This window comes from Leiobunum rupestre, chromosome 5, assembly GCF_980474605.1.
Source record: "Leiobunum rupestre chromosome 5, qqLeiRupe1.1.hap1, whole genome shotgun sequence".
Classification (NCBI taxonomy): domain Eukaryota; kingdom Metazoa; phylum Arthropoda; class Arachnida; order Opiliones; family Sclerosomatidae; genus Leiobunum; species Leiobunum rupestre.
Genome location: NC_143388.1, coordinates 17,305,490 through 17,327,785, shown reverse-complemented (window position 1 = coordinate 17,327,785; position 22,296 = coordinate 17,305,490). Strand labels below are relative to the sequence as shown.

The 22,296-nt window shown below is 39.3% G+C and overlaps 1 protein-coding gene across 2 annotated transcripts; it reads right to left on the bottom strand.

The window, feature by feature from the left end:
• Positions 1–816: 816 nt before the first annotated feature.
• On the bottom strand, positions 817–21,829 carry nompC (no mechanoreceptor potential C). 2 transcript variants are annotated; one of them, XM_090175416.1, is made up of 29 exons: positions 21,681–21,829; positions 19,400–19,803; positions 11,574–11,675; positions 11,409–11,507; positions 7,723–7,839; positions 7,458–7,661; positions 7,187–7,390; positions 7,032–7,130; positions 6,868–6,966; positions 6,695–6,796; positions 6,526–6,627; positions 6,365–6,463; positions 6,184–6,303; positions 5,999–6,127; positions 5,821–5,937; positions 5,666–5,764; positions 5,405–5,605; positions 5,252–5,350; positions 5,075–5,176; positions 4,632–4,736; positions 4,353–4,550; positions 4,046–4,168; positions 3,865–3,972; positions 3,611–3,808; positions 3,449–3,547; positions 3,282–3,389; positions 1,853–3,218; positions 1,668–1,787; positions 817–1,320 (listed from the first exon to the last, which is right to left on the bottom strand). In XM_090175416.1, exons 1-29 carry the CDS (start codon positions 21,796–21,798, stop codon positions 1,169–1,171), a joined length of 5,193 nt encoding a protein of 1,730 aa, XP_090031542.1. In that variant the 5' UTR covers positions 21,799–21,829; the 3' UTR covers positions 817–1,168. The 2 variants fall into 2 exon arrangements, with proteins under 2 accessions (XP_090031542.1, XP_090031541.1); XM_090175415.1 differs by having other exon boundaries at positions 4,353–4,736.
• Positions 21,830–22,296: the final 467 nt, after the last annotated feature.

The window sequence follows — 22,296 nt, the reverse complement described above, 5'->3', positions numbered from 1 at the left end:
TTATTTTAAGTTGTATATATGTTTTTAATAAATTAAAATTAATTAAAATCATATGCCTCGTGAGTCCTCCGTAATAAATTAAATATTTTTAAAGGTTGCAGTAGCTTACATAAAAACTCGTGATACTATATATAACTTCAACTTAGTTTTAGTTTTCAGTTATAATTTCTTACTTACGTCCTCATCGGGACTAAAATGTGCAACGGTAGATGTCACCACTGCGACTAGATAATGGCAACGGGAGATGTCGCCATTGCGGCGAGAGAATGGCAACGGGAGATGTCGCCACTGCGGCGAGAGAATGGCAACGGGAGATGTCGCTGCGTCGAGAGAATGGCACAACGTTTTTCACGGAATCCACGACTATGTATTTGTAAAAGGTTAAAATCTGTTGTAATTCTAAAATAATTATTGCCAACGTATCTTTATAATAGTTTAATTTAGGGTAAAAAGGGTACACTTTAAAGGAACCTATTTAAATAACAATAGTTTTGTATTTCTTTTTTAAAATAGATGGCGGTAAAATAGAAATGGATCTTCAAAGGTTTGGTTCAAATTTGGAAAGTAATTCCTACCAAGTAGAGAAGATTTCACGATATTAATTACGAAAAATGATGTCAAACATGAAATCTCTAAAAAAAGCAGATCTTGGACGATTTTCTGAATTTCGTCGATGAGGATTTAGAATAGAGTCATCGCAGAGGGCCTGGAGAGGTTAGATTTTAACCTATCTTTTGTCGGTAAAATAACAAATACAAGTTTGACAAAAATTAAACTTTATTAACACGTGGTCAAAAATGTAGACAATGTACAACGTATTGCTCCAATGATAAAAATAAGTCATAGCTTCTTAATTTTTTGGGTGCTCGATATATTCTCGGTATTTAAATTGAACAAGCTTCGATTTAGTGTGTTACAAAGTTGTGTTTTTACAGTTACGTTTAAGGGATAATTCTTTTTCTCGTTCGCTTGTAAAGAATATACCTTTTGTAATAATATTTTAAGATGAAGAAAAACGGTTAAAACTTCAGTTCTTTAAGCTCGATGCGCGGACTTCGTGACGTTCACACAGACCTCTTTCACGAGTCGCCATATGCTAAAAACACGGTCTTCAATGTAATTGATCATTATGGCCACGTCCGTGGATTTTGTATGAATGAAAGGTCCATTATGATCTGCGATGTTGTTGCTGCTGGTCATCGTGTTTCAATTTCAGCTGCACCCCCGTCAATTCCAAATATTTCTCAGTGACGCTGGACCAGTTGATCACTTGGCTGAGGAATTTTCCGTGGTTCAATAGATTGTTCGAACTGGATCCACCTGAGAAAAGAAAGTTCAACTTTTCATCCATTTCTACTCAAATTATTGTAATTTTAGTATTAACATAAACCCGTAAGTGTTTCAGTTGAGCTAAATAATAATGTTGAGTGACGTAGAAATAGCTTCCTACCCTAAAAGATAAGCGCCTCTAGCGACTAAAATACGCAACTTGAAAACCAACGATCCTACAGCACGCGTTCACTGTGCGCTAGTCAAAAACCACCCATTAGGCCTAATGACCAAAGTCGGTGGTCATTCTAGAAATGACTCTTAGTAAAATCTTAACAGGTGGAATATAGGGTGCTGACACACTTATTACAAATATAATAATAAACTTATGACATTACCAATGGGTATGACATGCTGGCGTTTGAACCGTCTCTTGTACCATGGCAAGTGTCTACCACTGGCCTCGGCGGCAATCGAGAGGACTGTGTTCTTACTTCTTAAGGTCCCTGGATCGTTTTCTGTTAAAACCACAAAAGATGAACCTCAAGATTCTAGCGAATGGCGTCACTAAGAAATGCCGTACCTTTTTTGTTCTTTCGACATTTTTTGAACAAATCGGGTATGGCTGTTAGAATATTCAAGGGCGGCGGAGCGGGCGATGTATTGTTCATGTTTCTGATCAGCTTGGCCCTTCCGAACTTCCATTCCGTGTCCGATTGGGCCTGAATTCTCTGGTAAGTGTTGGACATCATAGCAATCAGGAGATTGATCAGCACCACCACCGTCACCATCATGTAGACGCCGAAGACCACCTTAACGATGATCTTGGCGAAAGGAGGGCTTAGATGCATCGGCGGCATGTAATCTGGTTCCACTAAACCAAACAAGGCGTAGAACAACATCTCGAAAGTGCTGATGGGCGAGTAAAAGTCCTGGGCCAAGGGTGGCGCCGCTCCGTTTTCGGACTGATCCGGGGGTCGGAACACCGGTTGATAGACGGCACACAAATGGAGGGAAAACCCGGTTAAAAATATCGCCAGGATAGCCAAGAACCGTAACAAGTCTTTCATCAAATCCCGAATGATGACGGCCCATGGACCGAAAAGGTGATGGAAAGTTAAAAAGTTTAAAAACTCCAAAAATGACAGAAGCAACGCGATCGCCAAGAATTGGTTTCTTATGTACAACAGTGTCAGCCTGCTTTTGTTTTCATGGTAGGCGAAGGCGAGTAGATGGGTCGCGAAGGCGAAGGTACTGACTACGATAATGACCACCCTGACCCAACCTAATCCTCCCCTGTCCTTGGGGTTTGTAATGTCGGCCAACGTTATACCGAGTAGCCAAAATATCAGTAACCATTCGTGCCAGTGGGGTATCAAATGGGTACTTTTCCATAAGGGGGTCCACGGATTCATCAGCGTAAAACTTAATACAACCGTGAAGAAAATGTGCGAGACTAGGTAGGACATGAACTTGATGATGGGCACGCTGGAAAATCGGTAACAAAGCGGCAAGGAACACAACACCCACGTAATAGGGCAGAACACGAAGGCGATGAACAAGAGTACCATCTTCCACGTGGACCAGGTCAAATTCCCCATCCATATTTCCGAGAGGTATCTCTGTACGGCCGCGTGCGCCACTACGTCTTTTTGTTCGAGTTCGATAAGTACGTCCAAGAATGGGGTACTCTTGAAGTCCACAGCTCTCAACAGGAGGGCCGTGTCGTTGTTTGAGGCCGAGATGGACAAAAGGTCGTAAGCCATTGTTTGACAGTAAGTGGCCATCAATTCCAAGTCTTTAGCCCGGTCTTTTTCCCTGATTGAGAGGTTCTGGTAACTGTTGGATAGTTTGACAGCCGTGTCGATGGGTGCCGGTGATACAAGGACAAATTCGCATACTGGTTTGTTCTGGTTGGTTTTGCCGATGATCATCATGTCCAGGAGGAACTGTCATCGAATCATACCGTTAGTTTTGAACTTGGTTGTATAGGTTTTTTGAAAGTAACATACGCTTTTGTCGTCAAGAAGGGTAACGGTGTCATGCTCTTTATGTAACAGGTAGGTGATAATGTGATAATGGCCAGCCGCAGCCGCCAGACCCAGAGGAACCTTTCCGTCCTGGTTATAGAAGAAGAAATGTTATACGAAGTCATTTTGATCGTTTGCAATACGAATACCAGTGTCGTAGTCATAGGTGACGCTCCACTATCGACTAACAACTTTAAGACATCCAAAAAGCCTTTATCCGCTGTGTAATGTAGAGCTGTCTTGCCCATCTAGATTAAAAGGCCGTCGTTAATACGTTTTTTCGTAGGTAGAATATGCGTGCTAAGTCGTACGTTGTCCGCTAGGTTAATATCGGCACCTTGCCCCAGCAGCATCCCAACGAATTCTTTATGTCCGTTAGCCGCCGCCATGTGCAAGGGCGTTCTTCCTTGCTTATCCTTTGCGTGAAGTTGATCGGCGGAACGACTCAAAAGGAGGCCCGCCACGGCGATGTGTCCACCTGCCGCTGCCAAGTGCAGCGCTCTAGTTCCCTACGGTAAACCGGGTTAGATACGGGACTCGAAATGCTAGCAAATTCCATTCTTACCACGTTGCGGGTTTCGGCGTCCGCCAAGACCCCGTCGCTATTCAGAAGCATTCGTACCACGCCCTCATGTCCCGACTCGGAAGCCAAATGCAATGGCGTCAATCCATACTGTTACGCGATTTGTTTGGAGAAAGGTTACTCGCTACTAAGTCAAAGGTAGTTTAAAGAGGACGTAACTTACGTCTTCGTACTCGCCGTCCACCGGAGCTTCGCTGGAGACGGTTGCTGGAACTTGGGTTAGCATTTCGCGGACGAAATCGGTTTGGCCGCAGCTAGCAGCCACATGCAGGGCGGTCAAGCCCGTCTAAAAATACCTCATGCTACTTAACACCGTGTTCTAAATCAAGCCAAACTACTCTACCAAAGCTCCGCGGGCTACCCTCGTCGCTAAGGAAGTTTCGTATATAGAGCGGGCTTTCCCAACTACGCCGTCTATCGGAGAAGGATCTTCCGGGTAGCCCACGAATGAGGAGACGGGTGGAGCTTACTTTCTTGCTAACGAGTTTCCAGGAGACGGCGGAGCGCAGCGCGTCGAGGACGGCGGTGTGTCCGTGCCGGGCCGCCAAATGCAAGGCGGTGTAGCCCTCCTCGTTCTCGTCAGTCGCGCTAGCCCCGGCTTCCAGCAGGACTTGGACGACGCCCGCGTGGCCTCCCTCAGCGGCCAAATGCAAGGCCGTCGAGTTGGTCTGCATTTGTTCATAATCTTTATATAAATGTGCGAAATGGGACCATTTCCTGGATCTAATATCGAATCTTTTGGCCTTTACTTTGTTCCTGGCTAAGGTTACTATCGCTCGGTTGGATTTCATCAGTTCCTTTACCACCGCCACGCTCCCCTTCATGGCGGCAATGTGGGCGCACGTAAACCCTTTCTGCACGACCGCACGAAGACCACGACGAGAACGGCACACAAATAAAGGTTAAATTTCGTTTCAAGATTGCGTCGCATACTCCAACACGGAAATCGCCACTAATCACGAGACAGCTTCAAATGAGAGCGTTTCAACATCTGACCGGTTACCATTCAATTACGTAAATCAACCGTTTCAAAACCCGTTTCATATCCAGGAATAAGAATTAACGTGACGTTGACTTTTTCGGTGTTTTTATCTTTACTTGGTCAGAAAGTGGGAACCCAACGTTTAGTGGCGATTTCCAAGATGTTTCTAGAAATGGTATCTAAGATGGTCATTTGTCGTTTCAACATTACCGTGTTGGCCATGGAGACCAGCTCCGGCTTATGACGAAGAAACAGCTTGACGACTTCGGAATGATCGTTCTCTGCTGCCAGTAGTAACGGTGTCTGCCCGTACTAAAGCCGAGAAACAAAATCAAATTTAACTTTCAACTATTGCAATTTTTTTTACTTCTTTGACTTAAAGCTTACGTTGTCGGTAGCATTGGCATCCGCTTTCATTTCCAGTAAGCTGCTGCAAACCTCCAGTCTTCCTTGCTCCGACGCCAAATGCAAGGGCGTTTGTTTTCTCTGGGATCATTCGGAATCACTACCAGTTAAATTTAGTGTCAATTTCGATCTTACCAAGGTTAAGGCATCGAGAGAGGCACTGTGCGTGTCAACCAATTTCCGGACTATCGGGTTGTAACCATTCTTAGCGGCAACGTGGAGTGGCGTTAGCCCTTCTTTCGACCTCACGTTCACGAAGGCCTTATGTGCTAAGAGTATTTCCACGGCGTCCAATCGACCGTACTCCGCTGCCAAATGCAAGGCGGCTTTTCCACCCTTTGGACAAAGTTGAATTAATCATGTCGTCCGCTACCCATACTGGACCCTAGCTAATACCTCGTCAAACACGTCCACTCTGGCATGGTGGAGCAAAAGTAACCGGACAATTGAAGGGTGTCCAGCTTCGCAGGCGTATAGTAAGGGTGACCATCCGTTCTATTAAAAAGGTAAGTATTTGAAACAATTTACCAAAGACACCTGGTGAGAGTTACCTTGGCTTGTTTGTTGACAGCACGTTGAAGGTCAAAGGGTGGTAAGGAGTCGATGATCTCTTGAAGAACACCCAAGTTACCAGATCGACTACAATAGTGCACTGGTGTTTCTTTCAACTGTTATAGTTTTAATAGGTTAGTTTCAGTATTTACGATGTTGTTAGGGAAATTGGATGACCTCGAATGTCTCCTTGGTGACGTCCCCTCCAACTTGCAAAAGTAACTTCATCATATCGGCGTCTTCTCGCTCCAAGTGTGTTTGGTCCGAAGTCAGTCGCGCCGCATAGTGGACCGTCGTCTCTCCTTTCTGTTTGTTCACAAATATTTGGTTATCATGAAACTCAAGAAGTTACGCGAGGTTACTTTATTTTGCTCATTGATAACTTGCGCCAGCTTCTCTTTCTTCTTGAGGTGCTCAATCAGAATTTCCACAACAGGGTAGTGACAATTCTTAACTGCCACGTGTAAAGGGGTTTCACCCGTCTGCCAAAGATAAATTCATGATATTTAAGAATTAATGCTATATATAGATTGGAGAACTTACATTGGACTGAATGGCTAAATTTGCGTCATCTTCCAGTAACAATTTGACCGTTCTTAAATGTCCGTGGGAAGATGCGTAGTGCAGTGGGCTTTCGCCATTCTACAACAGAAAACTCGTGTCTCAGACGTAACCCAAAGTAGCGGTCATAGATCTAAATTTACAATTTGGATGGCGTTAACATCAGCTCCACTTTTGATGAGCATTTCCGCGCAGCGTTCCCCGTGGCTTGTTCTGGCTGAGATGTGCAATGGCGTTTCGTCTTGCTGTTCGTTAAAAACAGGTACAATTACTCTTTAGATTCCGAATTTTGTCACCTAACGGTATGATTACATCTCCGGCTTTGAGTTGTACTTGGGCTCCGAAACCTAAGAGTGTTTCGACTACTTCCGGTTGTCCCGCTTGTACGGATATGTGAAGGGCAGTGTAATTTTCCTGCGCAGTTTCAAAATATTTTGTTAGGTTTGTAGATAAGCGAGTTACGTTTGGACTATAATGTTTCTGACGTTATTTCGCGAATCCACGTGTTCCCCTTTTTGCAAAAGAGTCTTGACCACATCGACATGACCTCTTTTGGCCGCCATGTGAATACATTTCGCCCCTGCCTAAAAGAAACCGGGATGATGGAAAATATTCCGCCCACTCAGTATACTCTACAAATGATTTATACTTTGTTGGGCATATGCAAAGGAACTCCCTTTCTTATGAAAACCAGAGCAGTTGCAGGATGGCCAGCCGCTGCTGCAACGTGCATAAGTGTGCTACCATCCTGACCAGAAAATATCGGATTAGAAATACTAATCTATCACTATGGAGACTACGTACTTTTGTCCTTTGAAACACGGACGCTTTGAACTTATCAACAAGCATCTCGACGATGGTTGTATGTCCACGCTCAGCCGCCAGATGTAGCGGTGTGCGCTCGAACTTGTCCTGCAGGTTCGGATTGGCGTGGTGTTGGTGGAACAGTTTGACAATGTTTTCATCGCCATCTTTGGCCGCCAAATGCAACGGACAAACTCCTTGAACCTACGTGGAATCGAGTCCAATTAGTAACCTACAAACAATATCAAAGTCTTCGAGGAACGAAGCGAACATCTTGTATGTCCAAATCTCCGCCACACTCCAAGAAGTAACGTAGCAGGTCGACGTCCTTCTTGACGGTGACTATATGGAGGACGGTTTGTCCACTGACCGGGTGTCTGTAAGTCACTTGTTCCTTGGAGAGGGCTGTCAACAACTCTTTGCAAGCGCCGTGGTTGCCCACTTCCACCGCCAAGAACAAGGGGATGTTCCCGTCCTGAGAAATAGATACGTCCCAACTTTGAAGTCTTTTTCTATTCGCGTTTTGAGGTTTTTACCTTGTCGACTTGCATCCTGGCCTCTTTGGGGGAACTTCGCAACAGCAGTTGTAGAGGGACAATGATGGCTCCAGTATTTCGACTGGCCAAGATGTGAATTGGTAACTGAGTCTTTTGCTATTAAAAAAAAAGATTAATCTCTACAATTTTAACTCTATTTTCCCGGAACAAACATAACGATATCCTACGTATACGAATTTTCGATGCGTTTGTAATGCGTAGTATCATAAGTTTATAACATATCTCTTACGAGAGAAGTATCGCTCTAGGCCATTGAAATGAAACATGTACCTTCGCAGGCTTAATGTTTACTGCGTGTACGATGTGAAAATTACCTATATAACAAGATACAGGAATTCATACCTCTACTTGGAATGCTTATCCTGGTAAGATCACTCCGACGGCTTTGGCCCCCGCCTACGAGAGAAAAAATCCCCTCTGCGCGCTCTCCCCTCTCAAGTAGTTGTTTGTTAAGTTAACATAAGCTACGTTCACACTTACCCCTAAATTCGCTTCGTTTAGATAACTGGTTTTTAAAACCAACGTGAGAAATCGCTTCGTGTTTGTTCGGGAAGCAACTCGTCCAAGTCAGTTCGCTTAGAATCGCTTTCAAAACGACAAGGCGGGGAAGTAAAATTGCTCGTGTTTTCAAAAATAATGGGGATAAAATTCTAAACAATGTCAAATAATATTACTATATGTATATTAAACATGATTAACTAATTGTTTTGAGATACATTTTAGTATTTTCAAAATTCAAGTCATAATTTGAAATGGCGTTAAGCCTTGGCTATAAGCGAACCGGGGTGAAGCGATTTCGCACGTGTGAACCAAGAATTATCGTAGGCGGTCAAAACTGGCATTCAAACCGACCTAAACTGGGTTTTAGGCTCTAGTGTGAACGTGGCTATAGTGACGTCCAAAAAAACCGTTAGCCACATTGAGACGAAAATCTGCCGCGATAAGCATTCCAAGTAGAGGTATGGATTCCTCAACCACCCTGTACATTAGAAACATTATCTCAATCACCCTGTCGTTTAACATAGCTAACCCACTAAGCATTAACAACCAAAAAGTAATACATAGTTTGCATTAGAGGTCGGTAACGGTTAATCATTATCCATGTTTAAATTGATTTTTTTCGGGGAGAAAATGTAAACAAAGGAATTTACCCGGTTAATATTTCGGAAAATGATTAAAAAACATGTATTATTCGGAAAATTTGAGCTTTTATTGAATGCAAAATGCAAAATGCAAAATACTTTCTCCATAACTCAAAATGCAAAATGTGAAATGCAAAATACTTTCTCCATAACTCAAAATGCAAAATATAAAATACATTATGAAAATTGGTTTTCTAAATGTAAAATGGTTTTTGCCGCTCAAAATAAAATACAAAATGTTTTTCGAAAAACGTCATACAGAAACCAAAGCGAATAAAATTTGGAAATTTTTAGCTACAAACACGGTTCCACAATCGGACGTTGAAAATTGATTCTATATCACAAGTACCCAAATGCGCAATTTTTTTTCCTAGAGATTTCGTCCATGAAAATAACGATCTCAACCTTAAAAATGGCGAATTTTTAAATTGTAAATTAGGAAACCATTTCTCTATAGGAATGGTCCTTTAATAAAGTTTTGTTTTTTTTCGTTAAAAAGTGCAAATTCAATAAATAGAGCCGAACGCTTATAATAGACAATTTAAGCTAGGAGCAACAACCACAGCACCCGACACCAAGAGAACGCAACCCGTCAAAAGTCGTTTATTTTCTTGTGTACAATTTTGATTGGCTAGACGCTTTAGCGCCTGCTGCCGTCGGAAGGCGAAAATTGTTATCCCCCTTTCCGTTAAACGTTCAGCTTAAAGGCTCGTCCAATGAAATTTGTACACAACACAGCTTTAGCGTGTTTAAAGGCTAGCTGCGTTCTCCTTGTGTTTTAAACACAAAAGAAACTAAATAAGTAATTGAAATAAATAAGCAACTAATAAACGTAAGAATTATTTACAAATAATTTAAATAAATAAATAATGAAAAAACTGAAGATTAACTTTCAAATAATAATGAACATAACACTGATAATGTAATGTTTCAAGCTCCGTTAAATTCTAGACTTATTTTATGAAGTGTTCAAAAATATCTCCATTGGCTTCTACGCATGCTTGCGCTCGTGTATTAGTTGCTTATTTATTTCAATTACTTATTTAGTTTCTTTTGTGTTTAAAACATTTTAATTAAAAAAGTTTATAAAAATACTTGGTACGTCTTAAATCAATTAATTAACGTTTATTTTGGAGTTTTATTGGTTTATTTACCTCGGGTAAAAGGTAATTTGACTTAAAAAACCTTGGCGGGCATTTTTATAATTCGAACCATTCTCCTAATCCTAATCCTAATGATTCTCGAGATAAATTTTGAATGACCTTGAACTAATGTTTCAACTTTCAAGGTCATCATATGTTACAAATTTCGAACTTCCCCACTCAGTTTAGAGTGTCACGAAAATTTTAATCCATTAGATCTGGTAGTTTTCGATTTATAAGCCCTTAAATGTCGTGTATTGATTAGAATACCACACACAACCTTATGGTTTTTGGTCTAACATTTCTCAGCTTTACATTGGTCAAATTAGATCGGATCAAAGTTGTTTAGACTTAAAATTAAACGTAGAACACATTTTTAATTGGAACCATTCTTCTAATCCTAATGGTTCTCGAGATAAAATTTGAATGACCTTGAAGACCCGGTTCAAGGTCATTGAAATTTTCACTGAAATTTGTCCCCATGCACCCTCTATGTAACCTGCAAATTTCAAATTCTTACATACAACACATTTTGAGTAATTGGCTCTGTATCGTTTTTTAGTTAACACCCTGTATTTAACGCCACGGTATGTTTTGTTTTGAAACAATTCTGTTTGAAAATCAACGGGAGTCAGCTAAGGAAATTTTTTCAGGTGAATAGCCAAATCAGTATAAGAAGATGACACATTAAATACTTCCGGAGATTAAGTTATCGGATCTTAAGTGGAATTTGACCTAACACGGACGAGGAGGGTTCAGTTTTAGCCATCCTCCATCTCTCACGACGCGTAAACAGGAATCATACCTCTACTTGGAATGCTTATCGCGGCAGATTTTCGTCTCGATGTGGCTGACGGTTTTTTTGACGTCACTATGTTAACTTAACAACCAACTACGTGAGAGAGGAGCGCGCGCAGAGGGGATTTTTACTCTCGTAGGTGGGGCCAAAGCCGTCAGAGTGATCTTACCATACGCGATACGGCAGGATAAGCATTCCAAGTAGAGATATGGATTCCTGCCCCAATAATCTAGAAGTCTTTAAGCCTTTAATTCAGTTGGCCGGGTTACAATGCGTAGGAGGGTGTAGGCGAGCCCTTCATGCCACAAGAGCCAACAACTCACTACACTAACTATTGCCGTTCACCTCTACAAGGGGAAGGAAGGGGAAAACGCCATTAATCAGTGAGGAGAGAACTTGCAAACGCAACGCGGAAAGACTAGCGCCTAGTTTTTTTCCCAGTGCCACCAGCTGGAATCGAACCCGGCTCGTCTCGCTGTGACGCAAAAGTACTACCCACTCCTACACCCCACCTTACCAAAGATAATGCTATCCCATAACTGATTTTCATGACAATATGATAAAATGCAAACTTGAACTTACTCCTCCGCTGATGTTGGGATCGGCTTTCCTGTTCATGAGTACCCTCATCATGTCCTCTCTTCCGTTGTTGGCCGCCAGATGGAGCGCCGTTGTCCCGTCCTGCGCGTGAAAGAGGCGTGTAAATTAAATAATATTCCGGTCGTGGTGCGCGCGTGGCATCTTTACTTTGGCTTTGGTGTTGATACTCATTCCGACTTCCATCAACTTCTCGGCGATGAAGACTCGATTGTCTCTGATGGCATACATCAGCGGCGTCATTCCCGTCTCCTGCGATATCCCCCGAAAGAAAAGACAACCATGAACAGTCATTTCCGGTACAGAGGCGTACGCTGTTTATTCCCTTTACAAACTAGAGTCAACTACGCCCGTTTTTCCTCGAAAACTATCGCGCGGTTTATGTCCCGGTATTTGCTTTTTCAAAGAGTGCCGCTTTTCTCGACAGGAAATCTTCACCCTTTCCTGTCCGAGCCGATATTATTTCCGCGTTCGACGTACGGGGAACTTGATAAAAGTTGCGAGTACAATTAAAACTCTTCTTAAGCTAAATTTCGAAATGTTCGGGTAAAAATAGAGATATTTTTTCCTGGTAAATCTCTAAATCATGTTCGGGTATAATTAAAATTCTTCTTAAGCTAAATTTCGAAATCTTCGGGTAAATACACAGCTCTTTTTTCTGTTCGGATACAACTAAAACTCTTATTAAGCTAAATTTCTAAATGTTAGGTTAGAAATACAACTCTTTTTTTCTGGTAAATCTTTAAATGTTCAAGTACTAATTAAATTTTTATTACCCTAAATTCCTAAAGTTGTGCTGGCACAAATGAAACTCTTATTTCGTGTAAATGTTCCAATTATTATTTCAGGTTTAGTTTTCAGGAACGTTTAATGCAGAAGCGTTTTGTGTATTTAAAGGCATTAAAAACGAATAACTAAAGTCTCTTAAAAACCAGTAACTAAAGCCTCTTAAAAACGAACAACTGAAGTCTCTTAAAAACGAATAACTAAAGTCTCTTAAAAACCAGTAACTAAAGCCTCTTAAAAACGAACAACTGAAGTCTTTTAAAAACGAATAACTATAAAGTATCTTAAAAACCAATAACTATAAAGTCTCTTAAAAACCAATAACTAAAGCCTCTTAAAAACGAATAACTATAAAGCCTCTTAAAAACCAGTAACTATAAAGTATCTTAAAAACCAATAACTAAAGCCTTTTAAAAACGAATAACTATAAAGTCTCTTAAAAACCAATAACTATAAAGCCTCTTAAAAACCAATAACTATAAACCCTCTTAAAACCAATAACTAAAGCCTTTTAAAAACGAATAACTATAAAGTCTCTTAAAAACCAATAACTAAAGCCTCTTAAAAACGAATAACTTTAAAGCCTCTTAAAAACCAATAACTATAAAGTATCTTAAAAACCAATAACTAAAGCCTCTTAAAAACGAATAACTATAAAGCCTCTTAAAAACCAATAACTATAAAGTATCTTAAAAACCAATAACTAAAGCCTCTTAAAAACGAATAACTATAAAGTCTCTTAAAAACCAATAACTATAAAGTCTCTTAAAAACCAATAACTAAAGCCTCTTAAAAACGAATAACTATAAAGCCTTTTAAAAACGAATAACTATAAAGCCTCTTAAAAACCAATAACTATAAAGTATCTTAAAAACCAATAACTAAAGCCTCTTAAAAACGAATAACTATAAAGTCTCTTAAAAACCAATAACTATAAAGTCTCTTAAAAACTAATAACTAAAGCCTCTTGAAAACGAATAACTATAAAGCCTCTTAAAAACCAATAACTATAAAGTATCTTAAAAACCAATAACTAAAGCCTCTTAAAAACGAATAACTATAAAGTCTCTTAAAAACCAACAACTATAAAGTCTCTTAAAAACCAATAACTAAAGCCTCTTAAAACGAATAACTATAAAGCCTCTTAAAAACCAATAACTATAAAGTATCTTAAAAACCAATAACTAAAGCCTCTTAAAAACGAATAACTATAAAGTATCTTAAAAACCAATAACTATAAAGTATCTTAAAAACCAATAACTAAAGCCTCTTAAAAACCAATAACTATAAAGCCTCTTAAAAACCAATAACTATAAAGTATCTTAAAAACCAATAACTAAAGCCTCTTAAAAACGAATAACTATAAAGCCTCTTAAAAAACAATAACTATAAAGTATCTTAAAAACCAATAACTAAAGCCTCTTAAAAACGAATAACTATAAAGCCTCTTAAAAACCAATAACTATAAAGTATCTTAAAAACCAATAACTAAAGCCTCTTAAAAACGAATAACTATAAAGCCTCTTAAAAAACAATAACTATAAAGTATCTTAAAAACCAATAACTAAAGCCTCTTAAAAACCAATAACTAAAGCCTCTTAAAAACGAATAACTATAAAGTCTCTTAAAAACCAGTAACTAAAGCCTCTTAAAAACGAATAACTAAAGTCTCTTAAAAACGAATAACTATAAAGCCTCTTAAAAACCAATAACTAAAGCCTCTTAAAAACGAATAACTATAAAGCCTCTTAAAAACCAATAACTAAAGCCTCTTAAAAACCAATAACTAAAGCCTCTTAAAAATGAATAACTAAAGTCTCTTAAAAACCAGTAACTAAAGACTGTTGAAATCCAATAGGGACAAGGCACTTGACGCCATTTTGAGGGAGGGAAACGTCACGACATCGTACCGTTATAGCTAATTTCGCGCGCTTTTCCCCCAGTGGGTGGATTTTCAGGAGTGTGAGATAGAGCGTAGTGACGTTCTACCTCCCCCAACTGCCTTGTCCCTATAAGTAAAAACCTCAGGCTACACAAACAATATAGTTACAATAATTTTAAATGTAATCGTTTTAATATTGAGTGGGCCAGAGTTTTTGTTACGTAAATTAATTGTACTCTTTGTTACGAGTGGGATTCAAAAATATTTGTTTTCTTATTTATAAACAGACCCAAGATGTAATAAATCAATATAACATATTTCAGGAAATCAAGTCTAATTATTAAACGGATTTGAAAACGTAAAATTAAAACTCCAATGATTACACAGGTTTTGCATCACTCGCACACCATTTTCCCAGTTCACCTGATGTACTGTATACTTGATGCCAATAAAAAAATAATGACATGACTCGGGGTCAGGGAAGACTTATGGCAGCAGAACATTCCACTAATATTACGTAATTTTCATTTCGAATAACTTTATATTTTCTATATCGACATCGTATATAACCTTAATTGCCATAAATATTTAGGCACCATCACTTAATAATGGATACAATTACCCTTTTTCGTTTACAATAGGGACTTGGCAGTGCTACAATGGCAGCCATGACCAAAGCTACGAAGTGCCAAGTCTCTATTGGCCTTTCTATAAAATAAGCTACGCTTGCTAAACTTGTTTTATGTAGATCATTCGTCACGAAATACGTGGAAGTTCAGTTCAGTTTATGCTTAAAAACAGGGTGCCTTGTCAAATTTACTCTGGTGTCCAGGGCTTTTATTAGTAAAACGTCATCGATACGTCACTCGCGACATCAAAACAAGAAGGCCGATGTTACTTAGAACGCCCTATTGCGAACTGTTGAATTTTCATTTGATTTGTAGACAAAAATCAGTTAGGTGATCTTCTAGCGTGGTACACTAGATGGATCAACCAGTGTTTTCCTACATCTTGAACTCAACCAGGCATAATAGATTTTTTGAGTTCAATCGAACTTTTTTTTAAATCGAACTATTTTCTGGCGACAAATCCTTTTCTTAGCAGATAAATATCCAGCTCAGCTAATAAACTTCCGGCATTGGAAAACATCACCTAACCTAATCTTACAATCGATAATAGCCCATTTAAATTATAAAAAATTTATTTGAAAGGGTAATGTAATATATTTCATTTTTTTGACGTACATTTTATGACAAACAAAAAATTTCTAAATAAATAATTAAACTTTCAGCAATTTAAATTTAAGGAAGTAACACATTAAGCGATATATTAAATATTGGTTAAATTGATGCTAAAAATAAAGCAGTTTTAACACGCTTTCATCCTGGTGCTTAAAAAAATTTAAAATTTATTTATCTGTTATTTAAAAATACGTATATCTCGCAAGAACTCTAAGCAACGGCAGCGCAGGTTGAATGGGACTAGGCAGCGTTGTTTATGCACGCGGAAATGAAGCCAATTGGATCGTAAATCGAAGCGTTAACTTATTCCGTCCCCATTTCTCTTATCATTTAAGCGAAGGCGTTATCCATTCAGGGATAACTCCGGAGTACAATCCTGTTGGCTGGAATCTAGAGCGCGCAATTCGTTACGAGGGCCCAACTGGGCCTTTTTCCAATACACTTAATGACTTTGCCTTGTTTTTGGCTCGTTGCTCAGGCCTCATAAACAACCGAGCTGTAGTACGACGTACTACGCAGCACCAGCGTCCACGGGAGTCGGCCGGTTCCGTGTCCCCGGGGATCGGCCCTAGCTTGACTTTTTGACAGTGTTTTGCTTAAAGGGCAGCGCCATCCACTTTATCGTCTTGACTAATATCCCCCAGGAGTCCGTTGTTTTTGTAAATACGGGGTATACTCGCGCGCCGGGCTGCTTTCCACGCAATCTGGGTTGAACAATGAGGTATGGTTGCTTATGAATGGTCGGGATATTGCGCTAAGTGTACGTGAATTTAGGAGCGTGTGTACGTAGAGGCTTTTTGGAGAGCTCCAATATTTACAAATATTGCGTTCGGGGTTTGATTTTTAATGTGATTTCGGTAATACGAAAATTCATTTTGAATTGTGATTTTCTTGCTGATTTTCGGTTTTTCACGCTAATTTCATGAATAGACTAGAAAACGTGTAGGTGAAACTTGTATATAGGAGTATAGACGTAGCTTCATTCCATACAAACTACCCGCAGCTGCAGCCTACACCTACAAGTTTCCCCGTTCACGTACCCGAGGGGTGGACTTAACCTGTCTATTTTGGGATTTTGATTTTCGTCAAGATAAAAGAATTTTCAAGTTGATTATATCAACTTGATTTAAAGTTTCTAAAATCCTTGTTTCTGTAGCGTGTACGGGAATTTGACGTCTGATTTGGTAATTTCCTCGCAAAAGCGTCGCGTTGACGCAAAAAATCCGCGTTATGCTTGGTTGTCACTAGCGCATGAGCTTCAAATCGTTGGTACGTCCTAAAGTTGAATGACGCGGTTATAATCAAGAGAGTAATAATCAGCTAGGCACCACCTTAGGCCTAAGTCATCCAGCGACTGGGTTACAATGCATAGGAGGGTGGTGGCAAGCCCAGCATGTCACGCGAGCCAATAGCTCCCTACACTTGACTATTACCGTTAACCTCTACAAGTTTTTATGGAAGGGTAAACCGAAGAGCTCGGGTGAAAACCCCTTAAACCAGTGGGGAGAGAACTTGCAAACTCAACGCAGAAGGAGTTGTTCCGAGTTTTCACCCGGCTCCTCTTGCTGCGAGGCGAAAGTGCTAACCACTCCGCCACCCCACCTTACAGAGTACAACTTTTTACATGGCGTTTTTGCTCTAGTGTATACCAACCTTAATTAGAGTGGCATCCGTAATATTATTTCTTTGAAAATATTAGTGTTGTAAGTCAGAAAATGACCTTTTTTCCGGAATATTTTTCGTATTTTTATGAAAAAAATAAAAAAAAGTTTTCATTCGAAGATTAGTCTAATATTGTTTGCAAATTTAAATAAAGCGGAATTTTCGCCTCATTTTTTCGAATCTAAAAGTAAAACTGATAAACAATTTAACACTATTAATGTTTTGTAGTATGTTTACTGTTATTAGACATTTTATATCGATAAAAAGTTAAAACTTTAAAAACCCTTAAAAAGTAATTTATGTTTCAATTTTTATTTTACGATTTGCGGCAAATATTCCGGAAAATGTTCTGGAAATTTTCGGCATTTTATTTATTAACAACTCTAGAAAATATCAAGATAAAAGGTAATACAACTTGGAATTCCCGTTTGCAATATTAAGGGGGTGTTCTAGTATTTTACGAATTGCTATTTCAAATTTGAATTTTTACATACTCCCTTAAAAACGTAATTTAAACCCAAAGACATACTTAACCTTGTACCATAACAATAACATTATCATTGGATATCCGTAGATACCTTAGCGGCTGTATCTGAGACCCCTCGGGTACACTTTCGTGGCCTCCGCGAATAAAAACGTACCATAGTTGTTTGAAACCGATCGAAGTTGCGGACGCATTTCGTCGCTGTACATAAACCGGCTGACCTAGTGACAGTATCCCCTACTTTCCTTCACTCTCTCAATTTATACAAATTACAGGAAGACCCGTTTCAACGCCTCTTCCTCTTCACTCCCACCACCGAGCGGAACCGAAATCCTTCACCTTTTGTCCGCCGTACCACCAGCTAAATCGACCACAATCCTATCCTAGGCTTCGTTAACAACCAACCCTCAACTAACACTTAAACCAAAGGCGTCCCAAACTTCAACAAAACCGCGAAGTGACCCTTCGAATATTATTGGTCAACTGTCCTTTCAGTGGCTTTATTCCCCTGACTCGTCGTAGATCATGTCCCTTAAGACCACACCTTTATAAGCTATTAACTAGATTGCGATGAAAATTTTCGACTTTTTTTTCTCGGTATAAACTAAATGTTACGACGCGTTTTAATTGCGTTACGAATTACGAATTCAGTTCGCTCTTTGTCGCCGATGAGTTATAATCTCGTCAGCGTTGGGTTTCAACGCGGACCGAGACTTTGGGGCCGCAAAAATAGACTGTCGAAAAGTTCAAACGTACAAAGGGTCCGTCGAACTCGGCCTAAACGTCTCTGAACTGTCTATTTTTGTTTTTATTTAGATCCCCTCACGGTTACTTAATCTAGCGGGACTGTTAGTTTATTCAGTAAATTTACTCTCGCGATTTAAGCTGACTGTTTTTGTTACTATGGTTATTTTCGATAGAGTATCAAATTAACAAGATGGTTGTAAAGTATAACATTGTGAATTGATGGATTTCTCAATCGAATCCTCGTTTTTAAAATGAATTTGGAGATCATTTTTTAAGACTGAAGGAACTAATGACTCGATTTAATTAAAGGTCTATTTTTATCTGGAGGACATCGTTAATGGTTTAAATATTTCGTGGTTCATATATAGCCTAAATGAACAATTTATTTCTTTTTTAAGTAAATTATATAACTTAAGGGATCGCAATGTTTTAAATTGCGTTTTCCCCTAGGAAAGAGTAAAATTAGTTTCAAGGATAAACTTTTACTGGATTATCGTATCTAAATTATATTTTCGCAATTAGTAATCATCGATTCTCTAACTGGCTCTGTAGTTTTAATATTGAAAATAAGGAAATTCTAAAGTTAAGATCCTTACTATAAATCTAAATCCGCGTTCACACTTTGCCTTGATATCGATTCCAATATATTCAAAACATTTCGAAGAAGTTGTGTGAACCAGGCTAAATAATTTTAAACCGATTCAAACCACTTTCTACCAATCTAACACTTACGTGTGAATGTAGCTTAAATGTACACCACTTTGAAATGTAGTTAGCGGACTCGACCAAAAATATTCAGTTTTCATATATTTTATATGGCTTCTAGGATAAAATTTGGGTTTCTATTTATTCAACGATGGGATCAGGGTTATGTGAGAAACTGGATAAAACCGGCCAAAACGCTGATCCGGGTTGGGCAAAAATGAACAAAACAGACAATAATGCTGAGTAGGGTTGGGGAAAATGGATAAAACCGATAATAACGCTTAGCGGGATTGGGAAAAACTGGATAAAACAGGAAGTAATGCTGAGAAGGGTTGGAAGAACCGGAAATAAAATCTCATTCAAGAATCTTATCCTTGAAAGATTCGCGGTTTCTTCCACCTCTATCCAAAACTTGCGAACATTGAGCGCCCTTATGTTCAAGAATTGAAGGGTGAATGAATGTTCCTACCTCATCGGTGATTTGTGGTAGCTGCTCTCCCTTTTCGGTCTGTCTGAGTAGAGTTTCGACGGCCAACCAGTCTCCTTTCCTGCACAATTGTAGCAATTTCTCCCCGGTTTCTAGGGACGTCTTGGTTCCCAACCATTGTCCGGCCGAAGACGGCGGGACGTGGTTCTTCCGGTTGTTGTTGACTTCCCGGTTGGTCCTGGACATCTTGGCTCCTCCGCCTTCGCCTTGGGTCTTGGCCGGTGACAGGTTGATCGGGATGACGGCCGACGCGGGTATCGGAGGTTGCTGGGGATTGTGGTTGGCGGGTGGTGGTACGGGCGGCGGAACTCTGTTTCTGGACTCCGGACCAACCGTTCGATGGGTCGGAGGGATGTGGTTTCCATTTCTACTTGGAAGTACGTCATCTGAAATACGTCGTATGGATTTAATTACGAGCACCAATATAAGCAATATAAGACCATAGTGTTCGGAAGACACTGTTATTATCGCGGTACTCAAGATGAAAGAAGATTTTCTATAAATAAAAACCTCATTCCAGCATGAAAACATTTTGTCTTAAGCCCAGTTCACACTATACAATTAATTGGGCCACTTAATTGTATCAAATTAATTGTAAGCAAGAAAATTGTATTGTGTGAACAGAAATATTGTAACAATGGTTCCAACTATTTCTGTTCACACTATGCAATTTTCTTGATTACAATTAGTTGGATACATTTAAGTGGCCCAATTAGTTGTATAGTGTGAACCGGGCTTTAGATGAATTAAATTGTAACAACTCGAATGACAGTTTTTAATATAAAAGCTAATTTTCACTTGGGTTAAAAAACCAAATATCAAAAATCTAAATAAAGTTTTTTGCGTTGCCTAAAAATTAAAATGATAAAATACACGAAAAAGTAGATTAGTCCATAATTCAAAGGGATAATATAGCTAAATCCTAAACAAATTTGAAGAAATTAAAAAACTTACTAATAACTCGTACCAATAGGTCTTCGAGCAAACAAAAAATTTAGTGTATTACTCTAAGATCTATTTGATCCGAGTTTCGCGTTTTGTGTTTGCTCGAAGACCTATTGGTACGAGTTATTAGTAAGTTTTTTAATTTCTTCAAATTTGTTTAGGATTTAGCTATATTATCCCTTTTAATTATGGACTAATCTACTTTTTCGCGTATTTTATCATCCTTCTCACAGTCCATAGGTGTTTTCTTCTAACTTAAAAATTAAAATAACTAGAAAGCTAATTTATACGGGATATAATTTGAAAGTTAACCGCGTGCGGATTCTAGGTCGTATTTATATTTGTCAACGAGGATTGAGGACTGTTACCAGAGGGTCCGTGCTCCGAGCGTGAAGTCACTAACATGTTTCAATCTCTTGACATCAACGCGAAATGACAACGCCGTAAAGAAACAGCGACTTCATTTCTTTGAAATTTCATTAGTGGTAATGCGTTTCGTAACGAGCTTTTTAAGGAAATTAATTTTGCTCTCAAATTACGCTTATCGAAATTGTGTGCTACGTCGAGTATTGGAAAAGATATTACGGTGTAAATTAATGGGTATAACTGTCAATCTATTCATTCGGTAACGAATAGGTTCGTGGTGTAGCGTATAAGAAAATTAACAACGAATGGAAAAACTGATGTCTGGTGCGAATGTAATACCAAGAAATATTTTCTACATCATTTGTAAAAGACACCAATTTTCGGTCACTCTAATACCCTTTTCATATGATCACAAAAAACCCAATTTCGGTTTATGTCAAGCTAATTAATTATACAAGTATAATTAAAAATGAACTTTGCTTTGGTAAGCCCAGTTCAACCTCGTTTGTAAACGAACTTCGTTTTGTTAAACCTGGTTTAACTTTGTTTAAAAATGAACTACCGGGTTTAAAATGAACTACCGGGTTTAAAAATGAACTACCGGGTTTAAAAATGAACTACCGGGTTTAAAATGAACTACCGGGTTTAAAATGAACTACCGGGTTTAAAATGAACTACCGGGTTTAAAATGAACTACCGGGTTTAAAATGAACTACCGGGTTTAAAATGAACTACCGGGTTTAAAATGAACTACCGGGTTTAAAATGAACTACCGGGTTTCAAATGAAATACCGGGTTTCAAATGAACTACCGGGCTTCAAATGAACTACCCGGTTTAAAATGGACTATTCGGTTTAAATTAAACTACCTGGTTTAAAAAGGAACTACGTGGTTTAACACTGCTTAACGCGCCACTAGTACATCATTCTATAATAAAAACCTTTTACGTTACTTAAAACTCTGGTAAATCCCTTCCAATGTCCGTTCTTATTCAGCAAAATAATAACACTTTTATCATTAACTTCACCGAGCAATCTTAAATTCTTGTAGACCGGAGTGCGTTTGCTCATGGCTGCAACGCGTTCCTCAAACACTCAATAACAGCGCATCGGCAGAATTGACAAATAATCCTTTCTTCGGCGTTATAACCTTTTATTACAACACGTCGAACGTATGTCTTTTATCTGGCCTTTAAAAAATGATTAAAGTATTACGAGGAATTAGGCGCTATCTTTCGGTAGCCGCGTCTTAAAACGCCGCTTATCAATTTATCAATCATTCCCTTTTATTGCTCGTTTACCAGTTTCTTAATTATACGGTACCTGATTTAGGTTGACTGTCCCGGATGTTGCGATGCGAGTTCATGGTATCCGCCACCAGTCGGCCCCTCTGGGCCAGGGGCACGTGCGGGCCGTAGCCCACCCTGAGCGGGGCCACCGAAGGGTTTTCGTTATTGTCCTTTCCCTCGTGTATGATGGTGACGGCTTGCTCGATCAGAGCTTCTGGCCGACGGTCGGCCATGGTCCACTGATGCTACAACGTTGGACTCGGCTGTTGGTCGTTGCTAG

Excerpts from the sequence above, each read along its gene's own strand:
- nompC (XM_090175415.1), bottom strand. The coding sequence starts at position 21,798 with ATGAGCAAACGCACTCCGGTCTACAAGAATTTAAGATTGCTCGGTGAA. Across the intron at positions 6,304-6,364 it reads ATTTAGCCATTCAGTCCAAT|ACGGGTGAAACCCCTTTACA; the intron begins GTAAGTTCTCCA and ends TATCTTTGGCAG. Across the intron at positions 5,177-5,251 it reads ATGCCAATGCTACCGACAAC|TACGGGCAGACACCGTTACT; the intron begins GTAAGCTTTAAG and ends TCTCGGCTTTAG.